The sequence below is a fragment of the Urocitellus parryii genome, chromosome 6 (genome assembly GCF_045843805.1).
Source record: "Urocitellus parryii isolate mUroPar1 chromosome 6, mUroPar1.hap1, whole genome shotgun sequence".
Lineage (NCBI taxonomy): Eukaryota > Metazoa > Chordata > Mammalia > Rodentia > Sciuridae > Urocitellus > Urocitellus parryii.
In genome coordinates, this window is record NC_135536.1 from 87,505,036 (window position 1) to 87,524,535 (window position 19,500).

At 37.8% G+C, this 19,500-nt stretch overlaps 1 protein-coding gene across 4 annotated transcripts in view; it reads left to right on the top strand.

The window, feature by feature from the left end:
* Eif2ak4 (eukaryotic translation initiation factor 2 alpha kinase 4) overlaps positions 1 to 19,500 on the top strand; it is a 103,215-nt gene that overhangs the window by 58,619 nt on the left and 25,096 nt on the right. For all 4 annotated transcript variants that reach the window (XM_026390966.2, XM_026390987.2, XM_026390981.2 and 1 more), the window contains 9 exons: positions 340 to 419; positions 4,961 to 5,062; positions 6,579 to 6,632; positions 9,943 to 10,179; positions 12,219 to 12,294; positions 12,698 to 12,819; positions 16,040 to 16,089; positions 17,016 to 17,184; positions 18,204 to 18,320. In XM_026390966.2, coding sequence (XP_026246751.1) covers positions 340 to 419; positions 4,961 to 5,062; positions 6,579 to 6,632; positions 9,943 to 10,179; positions 12,219 to 12,294; positions 12,698 to 12,819; positions 16,040 to 16,089; positions 17,016 to 17,184; positions 18,204 to 18,320 — 1,007 coding nt within the window. The remainder of the gene's footprint in view (positions 1 to 339; positions 420 to 4,960; positions 5,063 to 6,578; positions 6,633 to 9,942; positions 10,180 to 12,218; positions 12,295 to 12,697; positions 12,820 to 16,039; positions 16,090 to 17,015; positions 17,185 to 18,203; positions 18,321 to 19,500) is intronic.

The following is a 19,500-nucleotide window of genomic DNA, read 5'->3' on the forward strand; positions in this document are numbered from 1 at the left end:
TGGGGCCTGGCTGATCTAGGGTCTTCTCTCTGCCCAGTCCCTCCTTGACAACAGCAAAGACAGGGTGTTTGGACATACGTGACTATGCTTATTGTGCAGTTCACACTGCTTTCTCCTTTAAGTGCTGCAGACGTTTAATAGATCAGGCCCCACTCATAAGAAATATTTTTTCTTTTTCTTTTCCTTTCTTTCTTCCTTCCTTCCTTTCCTCCCTCCCTCCTTCCTTCCTTCCTTCCTTCCTTTCTTTCTTTCTTTCTTTTTTTTTTTTTTTTTTTAATAATTTGCTGTATCTTTAAGTCCAAATACTGGAAAGCTTTCCCTCTGGTTTCCTCCACACAGGCCATTTGACTGGGATGGTTGGCACTGCTTTGTACGTAAGCCCAGAGGTCCAAGGAAGCACCAAGTCTGCATACAACCAGGTACAGAGCTTTTAGGAAAGGGAAAGTTCTCAAGAGAGAAATAATAGTAAGAACATCAAAATCACAGCATTAATTACCAGCTGAAATAGGAGCCAATTCATGCTCCAGGCAGGACATGTGGTTACTGAGGGCATGGAGTAAAGCAGGCACTGTTGATGCCAGGAGCTTGTAGTCCATCCATCCATCCAAAGAAACTGAGCTAACCCCTGTCCTGGGCAAGGTCCTAAGAATACAGGGGACAAGGCAATCAAGTAAATAAGACAACTGTGGCCCCAGTCCTCTGGGAGTTTATCCAGTGGTGACTAAAACAGACAATAAACATATAAAAAAAGGAATAATCACAAATTATAATAAGGGCTATTTTTGCACCGAAGCAAAAATAAGAGTCAAGTTATAAGACAACATCTTGTCTTTAGAGAGCATCTTCTCTAAATAAACTGATCTGATCAGGGGAGGCCTCCCTAAAAGGATGACATTTAGGATCATGGAATTTATTTGAAGTGCACAGGAAGCCACTGAAGAATCACGAGCAGAAAGTTCACTCCAGCTGTGCTAGACACTCTGCAGAAGTCTAGGGGGAGAACTGGTGACTGTCACTGAAGTGGTAACAATAGAAATGGGGAGAGTTGTGCTACAATAGAGGGGAAATGAGAGATTTTCCTAATGGACTAGATGTTTGAAGGGAAAAAAGTTGGAGGTTCAGGTTTTCTGCCTGGAGAACCTGGATGAAAGGATAGTTGACTAAAGTGAGGAAATGTGGGCAAAGAGATAGGGAAGGGGAAGAAGATGGTAGAAAAATTTAGTATGAGGTATGTAAGTTAGAAATGCCTGATGAGGAATCTAATTTAGATGGACAGAGGTTATTAGAGACCCAAGACTTGAGTTCAGAGAGAAGATCAAAGTCAAAGGTATAAATTTAAGGATTGTCAGAACATAGATGGGATTTAAAGCCATGAGACTGAGATCACCCAGGGCTAAAGTATAAATGCGAAATTTTAAAAATACATCAGCCAGGCAATGTATATAAAAGCAAATCGTCAGGATTGCATTGGAAACTCAAGCCTGGGTTTTATGCTGACAGAAGCATTGAGTAGCAATGCAGAGTTGAAACAGACCACAGAGGGAGGTCTGTTACCAGAGAGAATGAGGGGAGTAGGAGGGTACACACCATGGGTACCTTAGGGTCATTTTTCTGAGGTAAGTGGAAGATTTTTATGAAATCTTCAAAAGTGCTTTGTCCTTTGGCCTGTCAATTGTACCTTTAGATTCATCTAAAGGAAACAACTAGGGAAGGGTAATGTGAAAGTGGTTCATCACAGTGTTGTTTCATATAATAAAAAATAACAGTGTCTGAAAATTGGGATCTATTTCATTAACTATAAGACTTCATGTAATTGAATACTTCATGACATTAACATCACATTTTAGAAACCCATTTTAGAAAAGTGATAATAATATTAAAAATATTCTCACTCTATTAAGTGAATAAAAGAAACAGTAATGTTGTTCTGGTTTTATAGTATGTACATGTATGAATATTTAAAAACAAAAAGTGGGATTTAGTGAGATCACTGTTTTACCCTTGGCATTTTCCAGCCAGACATGTAGGAAATGACAAATGGATATTTGTATTTAAGACTTTGAACATGACTGGGGATAAGTCAGGAGGTCCTCCTACTCTTTTTTTCCTTTCCCTCTTTTGGTACTGGAGACCTAGGCCAAGGGTCTTTAACCACTGAGCCACATCTCTAGCCCTTGTAATTATTTTTTATTTTGAGACAGGGTCTTGCTGAGGAGCTAAGGCTGGCCTGAAACTAGTAATACTCAGCCTCCTTAGTCACTGAGATTAGAGGCAAGCACCATCCTGCTTGGCCTCCTACTCCTTTTTTAATCCACATTCATTTAAGAGGATTTCTTGAGAGTGGGCTCTGTTTCTCCTGGCACCTGATAAGGAGTAGTCTTTGCAAGCTGATTATGGCTGGCTTCCTGAGGGACACACCATCCCACTCAGTTGTGCTTCTTAGGCCCTGCATAGATTTTTAGTACACTAACTTACCCTTTTGCTTTTTTTTTTTCTTCTTCTCCTTTTTATTATTGCCATTTGTTTTTTGTCTTTTTGTATTCATTATTTAATAATTATCTTGAGTTTTATCTCTTTAGTGTCTTTGGGTTCACTCTATTTTCTTTCTCTGGCCTTTTGTTGTTTATGTTGTTGTTATTTCCCAATTTATTGAGGTATGAATAATAAATAAAATTATGTATATTTAAAGTATACAGTGTGGAGCTGGGGCTGTAGCTCAGTGGTAGCACACTTGCCTGGCATGTGTAAGGCACTGGGTTCAATCCTCAGCACCACATACAAATAAATAAAAATATTGTGTGTCCACCTCCAACTAAAAAAATATGTTAAAAAAATAAGCAAATATGTAAAGTATATGGTGTGATTCCCCCCCCCCCCCCGCCCCCGGGATTGAACTCAGGAGCACTCAATCCCTAAGCCACATCCCGGCTATTTTGTATTTTATTTAGATACAGGGTCCTACTGAGTTGCTTAATGCTTTGCAATTGCTGAGGCTGGCTTTGAACTCATCATGATCCTCCTGTCTCAGCCTCTTGAGGTGGTGGGATTACCGGCATGCACCACCGCTTTCAGCAGTGTGTGATGTTTTAATATTCACATACATTGTGAAATTATTACCACAATCAAGCTAAACATCCATCTCCTCACCCAGTTAACTGTTGTTTTTGTGTGGGGGGGGGGTGGTAAGAACACTTGAGATCTACTCTCAGCAAATTTCAAAAATACAATACATTATAGTCACCATGCTGTATGTTAGAGCTCATTATAAGAATTTATTCATCTTATAAGTGAAAGCTTGTACCCTTTAATCAACATCTCCCTTTTCCCCCCAATCCATAGCCCCTGGTAAACTACTATTCTACCTTGTTACTGTGAGTTGGATTTTTAATACAGTTTCCACATATAAGTGAGATCTTTAAGTATTTATCTTTCTGTTTGGCTTATTTTACTTAATATAATGTCCTCCAGGTTCATCCATGTTATCCCAAATGACAGGATTTCCTTCTTTTTAAAGCTTTATAAAATTCTGTTATTTCTCTCTTTCTCTCCCTCCCTCCCCTTGTCTCTTTCTGTGTGTGTGTGTGTGTGTGTGTGTGTGTGTGTGTGTGTGTGGAGAGAGAGAGAGAGAGACACCACATTTTCTTTGTTCATTCATCTGTCCACTGACATACTGATACCAACTTGACTGTTATGAATGATGCTGCAATGCACATAAGCATGCAGATATCTCTGAGACAGTGATATTCTTTCCTTTGGGTATATACCAGAAGTGGTATTGCTATATCACATGGTAGTTCTCTTTTTAATGTTTTGAAGAGCCTTCATCCTGTTTTCCATATCAGCTGAATCAATTTACATTCCCAGCAACAGTACACAAGAGCTCCCTTTTCTCCACATCCTCCTGTTTATTATCTTTCAACTTTTTGTTTTGGGGTTTTTTTGTTTTTTGGTTTTTGATGTTGTTGTTGTTGTTGTTGTAAACTGACACAATACCTTTATTTTAGTTATTTTTATGTGGTGCTGAGGATTGAACCCAGTGCCTCACATGTGCTAGGCAGGCACTCTATCACTCAGCCACAACCTCAGCCCTCAACTTTTTATAATAGCCATCCTAATAAGTGTGAGGTGATACCTCATTATGGTTTTAATTTGTATTTCCCTGGTGATTAGTGGCGATGTGTATCTTTTTATATATCTGTTGGCCATTTGTACATCTTCTTTGGGAAATTTTCTGTTCAGAAAAAAAAATGTGAACATTTACCTTTGCTGAGTTGTGTGAGATCCTTACATTTTTTTCATATTAGCCTCTTATCAGGTGTATGTTTTGCAAACATTTTCCCCATTCTACAGGTTGCCTTTTAATTTATTTTTCCTCTTTAATTGTATTTCCATATTTTGCTGGGATTAGTCACATGATCTTTCAGTTGTACCTTTCTTCTATCCTCACTGGTATGGCTTTGTAGTCAATAGCTGACCTTTACTATCAGCAGCAGATTTTGGTCTGTTTCACTTTTAAAATAATTCGTGAAGATGCAAAATAAAGCAGATTTCTTTTTTATGTGACAGTGTTGGGGATTGAATCCAGGACAAGGAGCATGTAAGGCAAATGTTCTGAGCTATATTCCCAGCCAAAGCATATTCTGGCAAGTCTTGGTTGTTCTATCCCTTTAGCCGTTATTTTCAGTCTTTAGCCAGGCATTATCTATGTGTATAGATAAACTGATTACAGTTACTTTTAAAAAAAATTTTTGAGCAAAATTATGCCAAATATTTTACTGTGAACCTAATATAATCTTTATACCTGTAATGGTTTAGAAAAAAAATAGTCAAATTTTTCCAGTGTGGCTTGTTTTGCACTTACACAAACTTTATTTCAACTAACAGTGCTGATTCTATAATTCTCTGGTAAATTATACTTTCATATAAAGTATCTCTAAATACAATTCTTTTTTCCCCTCAGAAAGTGGATCTCTTCAGCCTGGGAATTATCTTCTTTGAGATGTCCTATCACCCCATGGTGACAGCCTCAGAAAGGATCTTTGTTCTTAACCAACTTAGAGATGTATGTATCGGGTGTTTGATGCATAAATTTCTAGTAACCTCAGTCTTAGCATGGAGATTAGAATTTGAGGCAGGATATTTTCCTGGCATTTATAATATAGAAGAGGTTGTCCAACTACAATGATTTACTTGCTGATACATGCCAAGCTAACTAGTTCTCCCTTTGCAGTGAAATGTTTTCTCAATAAGAGAAGTTGCCTCATTTAAGTTGCTAAAATAGCAAGTTTGTGTAACCAAAGACTATCAGCACTTAGTATGGTCTGTTGATCTGTCTTCTGCACTTCTAATAAGTAGAAATCCACTCTGCTTACATGTCTCCAATAATGATAAACTTCCCCAGTATTGTTTGTTTTTGGAAAGCTTGGAGAAATTGCTAGATTATAGTTATTATTTTTAAGTTAGTCTGAGAGATTTAATCTTAACATTAAAACAAAAGAATCTAAAAGTTTTTGTATGCTATCAGTGCAGTTATTAGTGTGTGGGAATGGGTTTAAGAATAAGTAATGTTTAGTTGTAGAAAAGAAAAATTCGTGCTGAATGGACTTGGTATAGTGAGACCTAAAGAAAACTACCATGACCAAAAGTTAATATAGTCTGTGAAAATATCAGCCACTGAATTGTTTTCCCCAGTGAAATTTCCATTTGTCTTCTTGAGATTAATCCTTACCTCTTTTACTGCCTGAGCTAAAAAGGATTAACATTGCAGTGTGTGAGGTCAAAGGTGCCCTTTAACGGCATTAAAGTGAAAGTGCAAAGTAAGGTTTGGGCAATGGTAATTTAAGATTCATATATCCATGAGCAAGAGATCTGGAGAGCCTTCTTCCTCCTTGCCAAGCCAAGCAAAGCAGGAGTATTCACTAAATTAAATGTCATACACTGTAACTAAGTATTCTTCTCTAGATATTTTGGAAAGTAATTGCATTCTTTTATTGTCAGTGCAGTATGGAAAGCTGTAATGAAACAGTAGATAAAGTGCTTACTATCACCTTGCCTTGATCAGAATGCTCTTAGCTGATTATGTCTTTGATGAAGTAACTTTCTTCAGTTTAAAATTCATGCTTCCTCCTTCATTTCAAGAATATATAAACCATCAAATTAATGTTATAATTTAGTTCCTATATACCAGACCTTTTGGAGACATAGTGGTTTTAATGTTGTTGTTGTTGTTGTTGTTGTTTTACTTTATATTAGCAGTTTGATAGGGGCTATTTGACTTTTTTTCAGCTATTTGTTTAATAAGTGCTCTTTCTGTCTCTGAAACCATTAGATTTTTAAATACTTTGTCCTTGGAGGAGGTACTTTCTAGAACCTAGGCTGTCATTTAGGTGAAGTTTGTATAAAAATAATGTGTATATACATGAAAAAGTGAGCATCAGGCTTCAAGAAGGTGTCTCCTCAGTCTTTCCCTGTTAGCAGATTTTAATTTCTCTATTTGGTTTTCTTACTTATGGTGCATAAATGCTTTCACAATGGCAGTTTGCCAAGCACTTCCTGATTTGAATATAATATTCTTATAGCCCACGTCCCCCAAGTTTCCAGAAGACTTCAGTGATGGAGAGCATACAAAGCAGGTAATTTTCTGATGCTTTAATTGCTGTCTTCAGACTTGGGCTTTAATTACTGTTTTTCTTCTTTTTCAATTAGTACTCTTCTGCTACTCATTCTCTTGTGTCCTGGGAACAATATGGGAGAAAGTATCAAAAGATGAAACACTTAAAATGTTATTGGATTTGAAATACACTGTAAAAATGCTAAGGGCTGGTGGAGAAAATTAACAAACTACAGGGTTCTTTTGTGTGATTCATTGTATTTTTGAAGTGCTATTTGGACCCTTAGTTTGGCTATTGAGGGTGTGGGGGGTGGAGAAAATAAATTTACAGCTCATTGTTTTAGATAAAACTTGGAACTTTAAGACAAAAATACAATTTAAAACTGTAATTCTGCTCTGTTTTGTGGGTGAAATAACTTACTTTGAGGGAAGTGTTGGACTTTTTTTAGACAATCTGATTGACAGAATTTTAAAGCAAGATAATTTCTCCCACAGAACATAAATATATGAGTGTGTGGGTGTTATGTATTTCATGTCATAAAATAATACTGGCATCCAGCTAATGTGAAAGAATAGTAGCAAATTAATGTATTGTACTTCTGTTATGCCTTTCTTCTTTGTTCAGTTGGTTGTCTTGGTGGAGCCTGCAGTGATTGATTCTTTCATATGGAAGTTTGTCCCTTAAACTGACTTTTATTGACAATTATGGTCAAGGCAAAAATCCTTTAAATGATGAATATTGAGAACAGAAACACAGAACACTGTAACAATTTGCTGTTTCTTGCTTATTGGTTATGTCTGGATAGACATGCCACTTCTCTAGACTTTAATTTTTCTCACCTATAAAATAAAGAGAATCAGTATGCTTTATTTATATTAACACTAACATTCTATCATTTGGTAATATTTATCATGGCATTTATTTATGGCTATAGGGACCCACTCTACCACATCTATTTAGTTAGTGAAAAACCATTAGAAAACACATTGAGTTGTTTTTCCACTTCTTTTGTTAGCTATTAGTAATGATTTGAATTGAGCCCCTTGTTTGGTTTCTGGGTATCATAACTAAATGTTTATTTCATAGTCTTTTCCTATAACATGCTATTTTAGTCAGCTTTTTCGCTGCTGTGTCTAAAGGACCAACCAAAACAACTATAGAGGAGAAAAGGTATTCAGGGGTTCACGGTTTCAGAGGTCTCCATCCTAAGACAGCAGGCTGTATTCCTTGGAGCGCGAGGTGAGGCTAAACATCATGGCAGAATGTGTGGCAAAAGGAAACAGCTCCCATGGTGATCAGAAAGCAGAGAGAGAGAGTCCACTCTCCCAACACAAAATATATGTGCCATAGCCACACCCCCTGATGAACCAATTTCTGCAGCTATGACCCTACCTGCCTCAAGTTACCAAAGTAAATCCTATTAGGGATTAATTCACTGATTAGGTTAAGGCTATAGCCTAATCATTTCTCCTCCAAACCATCTTGCATTGTCTCACACATGAGCTTTTTGGGGATACCTTACATCCAAACCATGACACATGATTAGTCCTATTTAGTACTTTTTTTTTTTTTTTTTAGTACCAGAAATTGAGCCCAGGGGCACTTTACCACTGAGGCACATCCCTTTTTCATATTCATACTTTATCTTGAGACAGGGTCTCACTGAGTTCCTTAAGGCCTGGCTTTGAACTTGAAATCCTCCTGCTTCAGCCTTCTGAGGCAATGGGATTATAGGTGTATGCCACCACACCCGGCTTATTCAGTACTTTAACATGGTGACAGCTATAGTGGCCTAGGAACTTTATTAAACAACCAAAATGACAGCAACCATGTAAACCATTTCTCATAATGAGGATTATTGTCCTATCATCAACTCTGTATTACGTTCCCTTGAGCCTTTGAGTTAGGTATCTATTAAAGTGACACTAAACCAAACCACACAAACCACAACCAAACCACCTTCCATGTCACTGCATTTCATCTCAAAGGAGGGAACACGGGAAATGCTGATAGACTGAGTATTACATAATTTTTGTCACATACAGAAATTTAGCAGTAAAATAGGGTCTGTTATGCTGAATGAGGTATCATTGTTTTTACCAGTTTTTCATAACTTTTTCTTAAAAGTTGAATCATATCAGTTCCTATCTTTATAATATAAAACTCCTATATTACATGAAAAGTAATTACCGGTGTTTTTATTTCACACTAAAACAGGAGTGGAAGTAATTTATAAAAGATATATAGTAGGAAAATGCTTAATAAAATACATCTAAAAATTAAGAGTTTCTTTTTGGCGGAGGAGGGAGGTGACTGGGGATTGAACTCAGGGGCACTTAACCACTAAGCCACATCCCCAGCCCTTTTTTGTATTTTATTTAGAGACAAGGTCTCACTGAGTTGCTTAGGACCTCACTAAGTTGCTATGGCTGTCTTTGAATTCACAATCCACCTGCCTCAGCCTCCTAAACCACTGGGATTATAGGCATGCACCACCACGCCCAAGTAAAAATTGAGGTTTTCTGATCTCAAATGTTCATCTAACGTTTTTTAATAAATCCTGTTATGAACAAGAGGATTAAGAATTGTGAAGCAACCTTTCCAAGTTTTAGATTTTCTTCAAGAGGCTCCCTACTATGGGAGTATAACCCATAAATTGAGTATAGCATAAATTGAGAGAATTCGAGGGAATGATTGATATCAGTACAAATAACACAAATGGAGAAGAAAAAATGAAACAGTATGTTTAATATGTTTTAAGGATTCTAGCAACTAGTATGTTTATAATATCACTAACACTGGGCATCTAGAGCTATTTGGTTTCTGTACTTATGTCCTCTATGTAGTATTTTGTGTGTTTGTAAGACCTAAGTTACACTTCTTTCTTTTTTAAATTTTTTTAGTTGTAGATGAATACAATATCTTTATTTTTATTTATTTATTTTTATGCAGTACTAAGGCTCAAACCCAATGCCTCGCATGGGGTAGGCAAGCACCCTCCACTGAGCCACAACCACAACCCCTAAGTTCTACTTCTATGTTTACTGAGTTAATTTTTTTTTATTGTTTGTGACAAGAAATATTAAAGGCTTCTGCCTTTTAAGAAATACTACTGTAAATTGTTACACAACTCTGTGGTCATAACAAGGTGTAGGGGGTAAATGACATATTTAGAAATTAAAAAAAAAAAAAAAAACTTTTGAAACGCCCCTACTAAGTGCAAGAAGTGTGGTACCTTTTCTTTGACCTGAATTGACCATCAGCTTGTCAGGATGATTCCTGAGCATCATTTACTGCATCCTCTCAGCTGTATGCCTGGGTTTCATTATAGAAATCTGTCATCTCCTGGTTGTTAAACCATGACCCAGCAAAACGTCCCACAGCCACAGAACTGCTGAAGAGTGAGCTGCTTCCCCCACCCCAGATGGAGGAATCTGAGCTGCATGAAGTACTGCATCACACGCTGGCCAACGTGGATGGGAAAGCCTACCGCACCATGATGGCCCAGATCTTCTCCCAGCGCATTTCCCCTGCCATCGATTACACCTACGATAGTGACATACTGAAGGTGAGCTAAGCTCCACAGCACAGAGAGTTTAACCTGGTCCACCAAAAGATCAAGTCAGGTTCTTATTTCTCATGGATTCCTCTAATGCCTCCACCATATACTGAGCTCCAAAAAGCCCCAAATTGTACATGCAAAAAGTGTTAACCTGGGGGCTGGGGATGTGGCTCAAGCGGTAGTGCGCTCGCCTGGCGTGCGTGCGGCCCGGGTTCGATCCTCAGCACCACTACCAACAGGGATGTTGTGTCCGCCGAGAACTAAAAAATGAATGTTGAAGATTCTCTCTCCCTCTCTCTCTCTCTCTCCTCTCTCACACTCTCTTTAAAATAAAAAAAAAAAGTGTTAACCTGGGCTGGGGATGTGGCTTAAGTGCCTGGCCTAGCATGCTCGGGCACTGGGTTCGATCCTCAGCACCATATACAAATAAAATAAAGATGTTGTGTCTACCAAAAACAAAAAATAAATATTAAAAAATTTCTCTCTCTCTCTCTCTCTCTCTCTCAAAAAAAAAAAAAAAAAAGTGTTAACCTACATTATTCTGGAAAGAATAGCCACACTGTTAATCCCTTACTTTAAGGAATTCTAGGTCCATCCCCTTCTACACCTACCCAGGAGATTAAGGTATTGTTCCCTAGCTCTGCTGCTTATGGCCAAAAACATCAAGCAATCAGATCCAGATTAAGTAGTAGAGCGGCTCCCAGTGGAGTTACCTATCCCGACACTTGGGAGGTTTTCTGTCAACACAGATGCCCAAGGCTCCCCAGCATCTCTAGCTTCTATCTCCAGGTATGAGGCTCTTTAAGAGTCTCTTTAAGGATCTGGGTACAGTGGTGCAGGAGGATTGCTTGAATGCATAGCCAACCTGGACAACATAGCAAGATCCCATCTTTAAACAAGAAAGAAGGGGTGGGGAAAAAGGAAGGAAAGAAAGGAAAAAGAATCTTCTTTAAGGGACTAGGAGCATATGTAGCTCAGTGATAGAATGTGTGTTTGATATATGCTAGGCCCTAGGTCAATCCCTAGTGAAAAAAAAAGTTTGTTTTTTTTTTTGTTTTTTTTTTTTTTTTTAGTTTTCGGCGGACACAACATCTTAGTTCCTTGTATGTGGTGCTGAGGATCGAACCTGGGCCCCTATGCATGCCAGGCGAGTGCGCTACCGCTTGAGCCACACCCCCAGCCCCTGTATGTGGTGCTGAGGATTGAACCTGAGTTTTTTTTTTTTTTAAAGCTGCCAGGGTGACTTCTGAAGTGTAACTGAGTTGCTTGTTTGAGGAGTCTTTAACATTTTTTTCTTTAAAATGTCTGAAGTGAAATAAGCCAATTCCAATAAACCAAAGGCCAAATCTTTTCTCTGATACACAGATGGTAACACACAATAAGGCGCACAGGGTGGAGGGTTGGAGTTCATTGGGTTAGATAAAGGGAAGGGGGGTGAATAAGAATAGGAAAGGCAGAATGAATCAGATATAACTTTCCTATGTTCATATATGAATACAGGATTGGTGTAACTTCACATCATGTTCAATCACAAGAATGAGATCCTAATTAGAATAAATTATACTTCATGTATGTGTAATATGACATATTATGACATATTACAGTCATATATATCTAAAAAGAGCAAATTTTTAAAAAATTTTAAAAAGGAAAAAAATGCCTGAATCAATAATAACAAAATGTTAAAATCTGATAAAGTCAACTGAGTATATAACAGATATTGGTTATGTTCTGTATGATTAACATGATGCAATTTTAAAAGACCAATAGAGGAAGTACTGGTAAAACTTGTAGACGATCAACATAGATTTTAAGAAGCAGTTTTTTCTGGTTGGCAATATTAGAAACTTATTTGCAGGGCTATTGATGACTTTTTTATTTGTGTCTTTTTGCTTATCTGTTGTTTCTCTTTTTTTTTTTTTTTTTTTTTGTACCAGGAATTAAACCCAGAGGCACATCCCCAGCCCTTTTTTTTTGAGAAAGGGTTTCTAGGGGATATCTTTAATTAGGCTTTGATGATGACATTTTAATTCGTCTCATTTTAGGGCAACTTCTCAATCCGTACAGCCAAGATACAACAACATGTGTGTGAAACCATCATCCGCATCTTTAAAAGGCATGGTATGACCTATTTTAAAAAATCATGTTTTTCCATAAGACTTTGTCATTAATAATAAGTGCTATCTGAGGGTTTTGGTACAACCATATATTAAAATTCAATTATAAGCAATTGACATCATTAAATTGAGACTTATTTTTATAACTTGCCTTGCTGAAGAGAAACTAATTTGAATATTGTAAACTTGCTATTAAAATACAGTTGGCTTGTAGAGTCAGAACTATGACAGAATTAACAATTTTAGCCCTAGATGAGCTCTCCACCTGTAAAATATAGAGAACTGAAGAAAAGCTGAGTTCAGTGGTCCCAGTAGCAAGTTACTTAGCCATCAGATTTTTGTTTTAAGTTGCCTCCTAGGAAGAATAAGAACCTAAATAATTAGTGATTTTTTTCTAATTTGGTTAGGAGCTGTCCAGTTGTGTACCCCACTACTGCTTCCCCGAAATAAACAAATATATGAGCACAATGAAGCAGCTGTGTTCATGGACCACAGTGGGATGCTGGTGATGCTTCCTTTCGACCTGCGGGTAAGGCTCAGAATGCTCTGCTGACAATCTGGGTGCTGTGTCTGCTTACAGGAATGGCTTATCTGTTCATTGTTAATTACCAGATATTTTCCCCCCAGAATTATATTACAAATGTCACTTTAAGGAAGTATATTCTTACAGGCTTTTTCAGGGTTAAGAGCATTACTGAAGTTTAGTAAATGTTTGACCCTGAATGCCATCCACCTTGCTAAGACCTCAGGTGTTTATGGCTCTAGGAACCAGAACCCTGCATTGCCACATGTGCACCTCAGTGTTGAGCTCTGCTGAGTGACCACAGCAGGTTGGCCTGGTCAACTCAGACAAATAAACACAGGGTATTTTCTACTTTCTAATTCTTTAGTAAAATTCTAACATGTTAACATTCCAAATCAATTACATTCTTGTAACAAGTGTTGCTGCCAGTTGGGTGCACTAATTTTTGCCATGCTTGCTTATTCTGACCCCCAGGACTCCCTAAGTAGCAGTTTTACCAATCATTCACCTACACAGTGCTAGCTACTGTCAAGCCCGTCTGTGTGTATGATAGTACCCGAGCAGATCAGAGGAAAACATGAGTGCATGATGCTGAGAGCCATAGCCAAATAGGAATGAAGCATGGCATTTTGGGTTGAAAGGTGACCCTGCTCAGGGATTAGGGTGGCTCCGGGTTTAGGGTGGATCCTGCTGGGAATAGGGCGGCTCCAGGATTAGGGCGTATCCTGCTGCCTCAGGTGCCTGCTCCTTTGGAGTTCCCGTTGAGTTCTCTCTGGGTTCTGAGAGAATTGGTACGCCGAGCCCAGTGGAGGGAGTGTATTTTTCCCAGGTAGTGTGCGTGTAGAGTGTCAGTGAGAGTTCGGGAATAAAGAGTTGCTGTTTGAATCTACAAGGCTGTGTCGTGGCTTGGTTATTTTGTGCCCAGCCAGACTGCGGCACATATGACAGGCAAGGGTTTAAGCCCTAATTTAAACAAGGCACTTATAAATAGAGACGTGAGTGGTGGAGTGGGTGCTTAGCATGAGTGAGTCCCTAGGCAAGCATTCTGCCACTGAGCTATATCCTCAACCTTTCCTTCCATGTTCTTAGCTTCTATTTCCCTTTTCTACACTTATACTTAGATACACATAGGTTTGGGGTTTTTTTATGTTGTTTTCTCTATAGCAAAATGGAATATTCAAATTCTATTGAAACTTACATTTCTTTTAATCTAATGATTCCTATAGATCAAATAGAGATATAAATGTATCTCAATATCTATATTATATCAAATATAGATGTAAATGTATCACATTTTCATCTTATATACATATATATACTTGATCTATGTAAAATATAAATCTAAACTTTCTTTTTAATAGCTCCTTAATATTCTGTAATATTGATAGCAAATCATTCAGCTATTTTATTGTTGATGAACATGCAGACAGGTTCAGTTTTGAGCCACCACAATAATATGGCAGTAAACATCCTTTTAACATTCATACACTAATATGTTTTTATTTTTTAATAAATTCTTCAAAGTGGGATTGCTAGTTCAAGTATAATATATGCATAATATTGTTGAAAATTTTATTGTAAAGTTTCAGGTTACATTTCTGAAGCTTTAGCAACTAGCATTCATCAGCTGTGTGTGAAAGTGCCTATTTTCCTATACCATGGTCATATATGGATGATATTAATTTAAACATCTATTGCCAGTCTGATGAGTGAAGTTGAGATAGCTTCTCATTTCTAGTGAAACTGAACATCTTTTTTGAAGTTTATTAGCCTTGTGAATTTTTCTGAGAACTACCTGATTATATCCTGTGTGTGCGTATGTGTGTAAGGAAAGTAGTTGGGGATTGTTTTGGGGTAGAGACAAATCACATAACTGATATATGGGCCCTGTTAAAGAAAGAGTAGAAGTACAGTTACATAGTTATACTTAAAACTGGCTTCTTATTCTCTAAGTACTGATACTTAAGTGAGATTTTTAAGCATATGCTCCCTGCAAGTTGATATTCAACTACAAAAAATAGAAAGTGATTGCTTTTGCTGGGTATGGTGGTGCACACCTATAATCCCAGCAACTTGGGAGGCTTAGGCAGGAGGATCACAAATTCAAGGCCAGCCTCAGGAGCTTGGCAATATCATGTCTCAAAATAAAAAATAACAAGGGCCAGAGATGTAATTCAGGTAGAGAGCCCCTGGTTTCAATCCCCAGTACTGGGTGGGGGAAAGTTATTATCTTTTGAGAATAATTTCCCAACTATTGATAATGTGTTAGAATTCTTGGGGCAATCAGACAGTGGTTTTGTAATTTTGTGGGTGGTTATTAAGAATATCTTGGACTGGGGATGTAGCTCAGTGTATATCACTTGCCTGGCATGTGCAAGGACCTTGGTTCAATCCCAGCACTTAAAAAAAAAAATTGATAGGAAATTCACCATAAGAGATAATACTTATTTTATTGCATTGTTATGAATGACATTTTTTTAAATTCATAGATAACCAAAAACTTGCACAGATTTTAATTTGGCATAATAAAAATTTGGCAAAGCCAGGTAGGGTGGTGCACCCCTGTAATACCAGCAACTCAGCAGGCTGAGGCAGGAGGATTGAAAGTTTGATGCCAGCCTCAGCAAAGGACTGGGGATGTAGCTCAGTGGTAAAGTGCCCAATTTATAAAAATAAATGCATGTGTGTGTGTGTGTGTGTGTGTGTGTGTGTGTGTGTGTGTGTCAAAATATATTCAACTAAAAGTAAATTTTCCTCAAGTTTAAATAACCTAGGAAATGCCTCAGTGACAGAGATTGGTGTCTAGCAGTGGAGTCTACTGCTAACTGAAGTATTAGGGAACATTTCAGGAGTGTGAGAGGTGCACAAGTCTCACTACCTTCATGTGTCACTTAATGAGGGGGATAAATTTTGAGAAATGAATCATTAGGCGATTTTGTTACTGTGCAAACATCTTAGAGTGTACTTTTTACATAAACTAAGGTGGCTACAACATCCTTTTGTGATAAAATCTTATAGAGCCACTGTTGTATATACTTTCCATCATTAACCTAAACATCATTGTGTATTGCTTGCCTATAATAAAGCCTCTGAATTGTACACTTTGAAAGGATAAACTCTATTGTATGAGGGTTATATGTCAATAAAGTTTATATTTTTAAAACTGGAAGAATATAATTGTTAGCACATCTTGACATTGACCTTTAAAATCTTGTTTACTTCTCAGGTCCCTTTTGCAAGATATGTGGCAAGAAATAATATATTGAATTTAAAACGGTAAGAAACAATAGAGGCTTTCTTCCATTTGGTAGCTGTGGGAAGGAAACCAGAGAAGAATATTTTATGTTCCATGATTCCTGTACAGTAAAGAATTGTGAGCTGAAAGTATTGAGCTTGTAATAGGGTCAGAAAGCCCAGCCCCAGTGCCCGTTTCTCTCAGGGGACTGGGAGTTCAGCCCCCTCTATAGAAGGAATGTAGCATTTAAGTGACCTGACATCTATTCTGTGCCTTCTTCATGTCCCCAGGCAACGTACACAGCTCATTACTTTCACAAATGGTTGCTTGGGGGGAAAAAAAATCTGGCTATTCTTGATCACAGATGGCCCCTTTTAAAATTTAATTGGAGGGACAAATAGCCAGTGGTCTCTGTGTGAAAACTGCCTACACAGGTAACTGAACAAAAGCTACTTGTAAAAAAGTGGAGTCGACCCAGCAGGAATGCTGAGCACTGAGCAGCTCCTGGCACTTAGCATTGAGGACAGGTTCTCTGTATATTCAGATACCACAGGGGTCAAACACCAAGATCTTCATAAATTGGAGCCAGTATTGTTGTCAATGAGGCGCCCTACCTTCCAGCTTCTTTCTTCAAATGAAAGCTCTTCATGTGCTTTATTCTAGCTACAAGTGAGCAATTAGAGTCAGTCCTAAGGTGTGGGTGTTTGTGTAGAAAGCAATCACTTAAGGTAAAATTGGTTTTGTGTGTAATTTCATCTCTACTTCAGACATTAAAAAACAACACAAAAAAACTAAGCTCCATAGTTTAATATTGCAAAACTGGGAATTAGAACCCAGATCACAAAGCAAGACTATTCTGTCTTTAAGCCCTCTTGATAGATTTTTTTTCATCTTCATTTCTTTTATCTTGTTCATACATATTTATTTCTAATAAGTAATGACCTTGGAAATCTGGGTTTCTCTTCAGATACTGCATAGAACGTGTATTTAGACCCCGCAAGTTAGATCGATTTCATCCCAAAGAACTTCTAGAATGTGCATTTGACATCGTCACTTCTACTACCAACAGCTCTCTGCCCACTGCTGAAACCATCTATACTATCTACGAGATTATCCAAGAGTTTCCAGCACTTCAGGTTCCTTCCAAATTTTAACATTTTGAGATTGCCCTGCTAGTTTCATTCACTAAGTGTCTACAACAACCACAGACCTGTTTCTCGGTTTCTGCAGGCAATGAATGACATCTTTCCCAAAGTAGCTTCAAAGGTTTGATCATGTTGCTTTTGAGGTTCATCTTGGGCTCTCACTTCCACCATGACAGAAACTGGTTTTATTTAGGAAGACAGTGTTGTTTCTCTGCACATTATTGCAAAATGCAAGAAATCAGAACCCTCAGTGGCTCCTCCTACATCTGCTCGCTTAACTCCCCATGCCTTTTCACCATGTTCAAACACAATCTTGTCTTGGGTAAAGCTGCCAGCTCTCCTCTGGCATCCTTCCCCGTCCCCCACACATGCCTTGCATTACTGCCACTACCAGTCACAGGTGTCCCCTTGTCCAAACAGGCTTTTCTTCACCCAGCCATGGTTTGGGCCCTTTTCTCCCTATGAAGCCTGACTGCCACCTTTTCTTAACTTTCATGACTCTTGACATGAGGCATCCACATATTCCCTTGATTTGTGGTGTTTTCTTCAAATGTATTGTGTACTGTTTCAGTGCAGAGCCCGTGGTTCCACTTTTCCCTATACCTCATTGCCCCAACTCAGCACCCAGCTCAGCACTCTGAACACTCATTAAGTGACTGATGTAGACAAAAGTAACAATAACTATTCCATCAGCCTGTGCTTATAAGTCAGCTACTACTGAACCAGATCTTTCCTTGTTTGAAATTTGTGTGGATTCGGGCTTTTTAACATGGCTAAAGAACAGCAAGAGTATTATGATGCACGTAGTAAAAGTGTTAAACTTTATCATATTCTTCAACTATAGCAATGTAAAAAGAATGTATGTGAAAGAATAAACTAGAAGGAAAGATGCTGAAATTCAGTACTTCTGTGGTTTTAGGGTAATAAATTCACAGTAAGATTCTAGATTTGGCCATATACCTGTATTCTTGTATAATGAAAAATAATAATAATTTTTCTTCATATCCCAGGAAAGAAATTACAGTATTTACTTGAACCATACAATGTTATTGAAAGCAATACTCTTACACTGTGGGATCCCAGAAGATAAACTCAGTCAAGTCTATGTTATTCTATATGATGCTGTGGTAAGTATGTAATTACTTTGATTTGATGTTGAAAGATAATAATAATAGTCTATGATTATTTTCTTATTATTGCAACCATAAAACTAAATTGTGAGTTTTATCTCCTTTCTTCATTGCTCTAAGATGAAAGAACTGATGGGCTTTAATTATATCAACAATTAGCAAGGATTGGTTGAGATTTTATTCTATACTAAGCCCTGTACTACTAGTAACCTCCAGGATATTTTATGTGGTACTGAGGATCAAACCCAGGGCCTCACACATTCCAGGTGAGCACTTTGCTATTGAGCTACAGCCCCAGCCCAAAGAGTGAAATTTTTAAGAGACTAACAGTTCTTTAAGCCAGGCATGGTGGCACATGCCTGTAATCTCAGCATCTCAGGAAGCTGAGGCAGGAGGATTATGAGTTCAAGGCCAGCCTCAGCAAGAGACCCTAGCAACTCAATGAGACCCTGTCTCTAAATAAAATACAAAAAAGGGCTGTGGATGTGGCTCAGAGTTTAAGCGTCCCTAGGTTCAATCCCCAGCACCAAAAAAAAAAAAAAGAAAAAAAAAATGTTCTTCAATAACTCACTTCATGAGGTAAGAAATCACCAACTAATTGGTTTTGGTACTTGCTTGTAATCATTTTTAAAATAGTTAACCTTTACTGAGCACCTATCTGGGTTCAAATTGTTTTAAGTTCTTTATGTGGATTAACCCACTTCATTTTCATGACAGTGCTACTTTATGGAGGCAAGAGAGGGAGTGCTTGTTTGGGAATAAAAGATCTACGCCCTTCCCTTTGTTCTTTTAGCCTGCCTATGCTTATCAATTAAGTCATTTATAGATCATACTGATTTGAATTAGGGGCCTAGATATCTGGTAGGGCCTCATTACCTGCTCTTTTCCTGTAGAATGAGGGCTATGACATCTCTAGTTACTCTTCCTTGATTTAGCCATACCATAGTATTCCTTACTTTATACTATGGATGTGCATGCAGAGCCTGGAAGAAAAATATTTTAAAAATAAGTTAGTGTTATATTCTGGTGTTGGGGGGGAGGTGAATGTTTATATTTCCTAATTTCTTTTCATGCTTAGTTTTTTCATAATAAATAAGAGACATCCAGGAGATTCAGTAACTAACAATAACAATCTATGATTAAAGCAGAATGAATAATAGAAGTCCATAATGGCTTA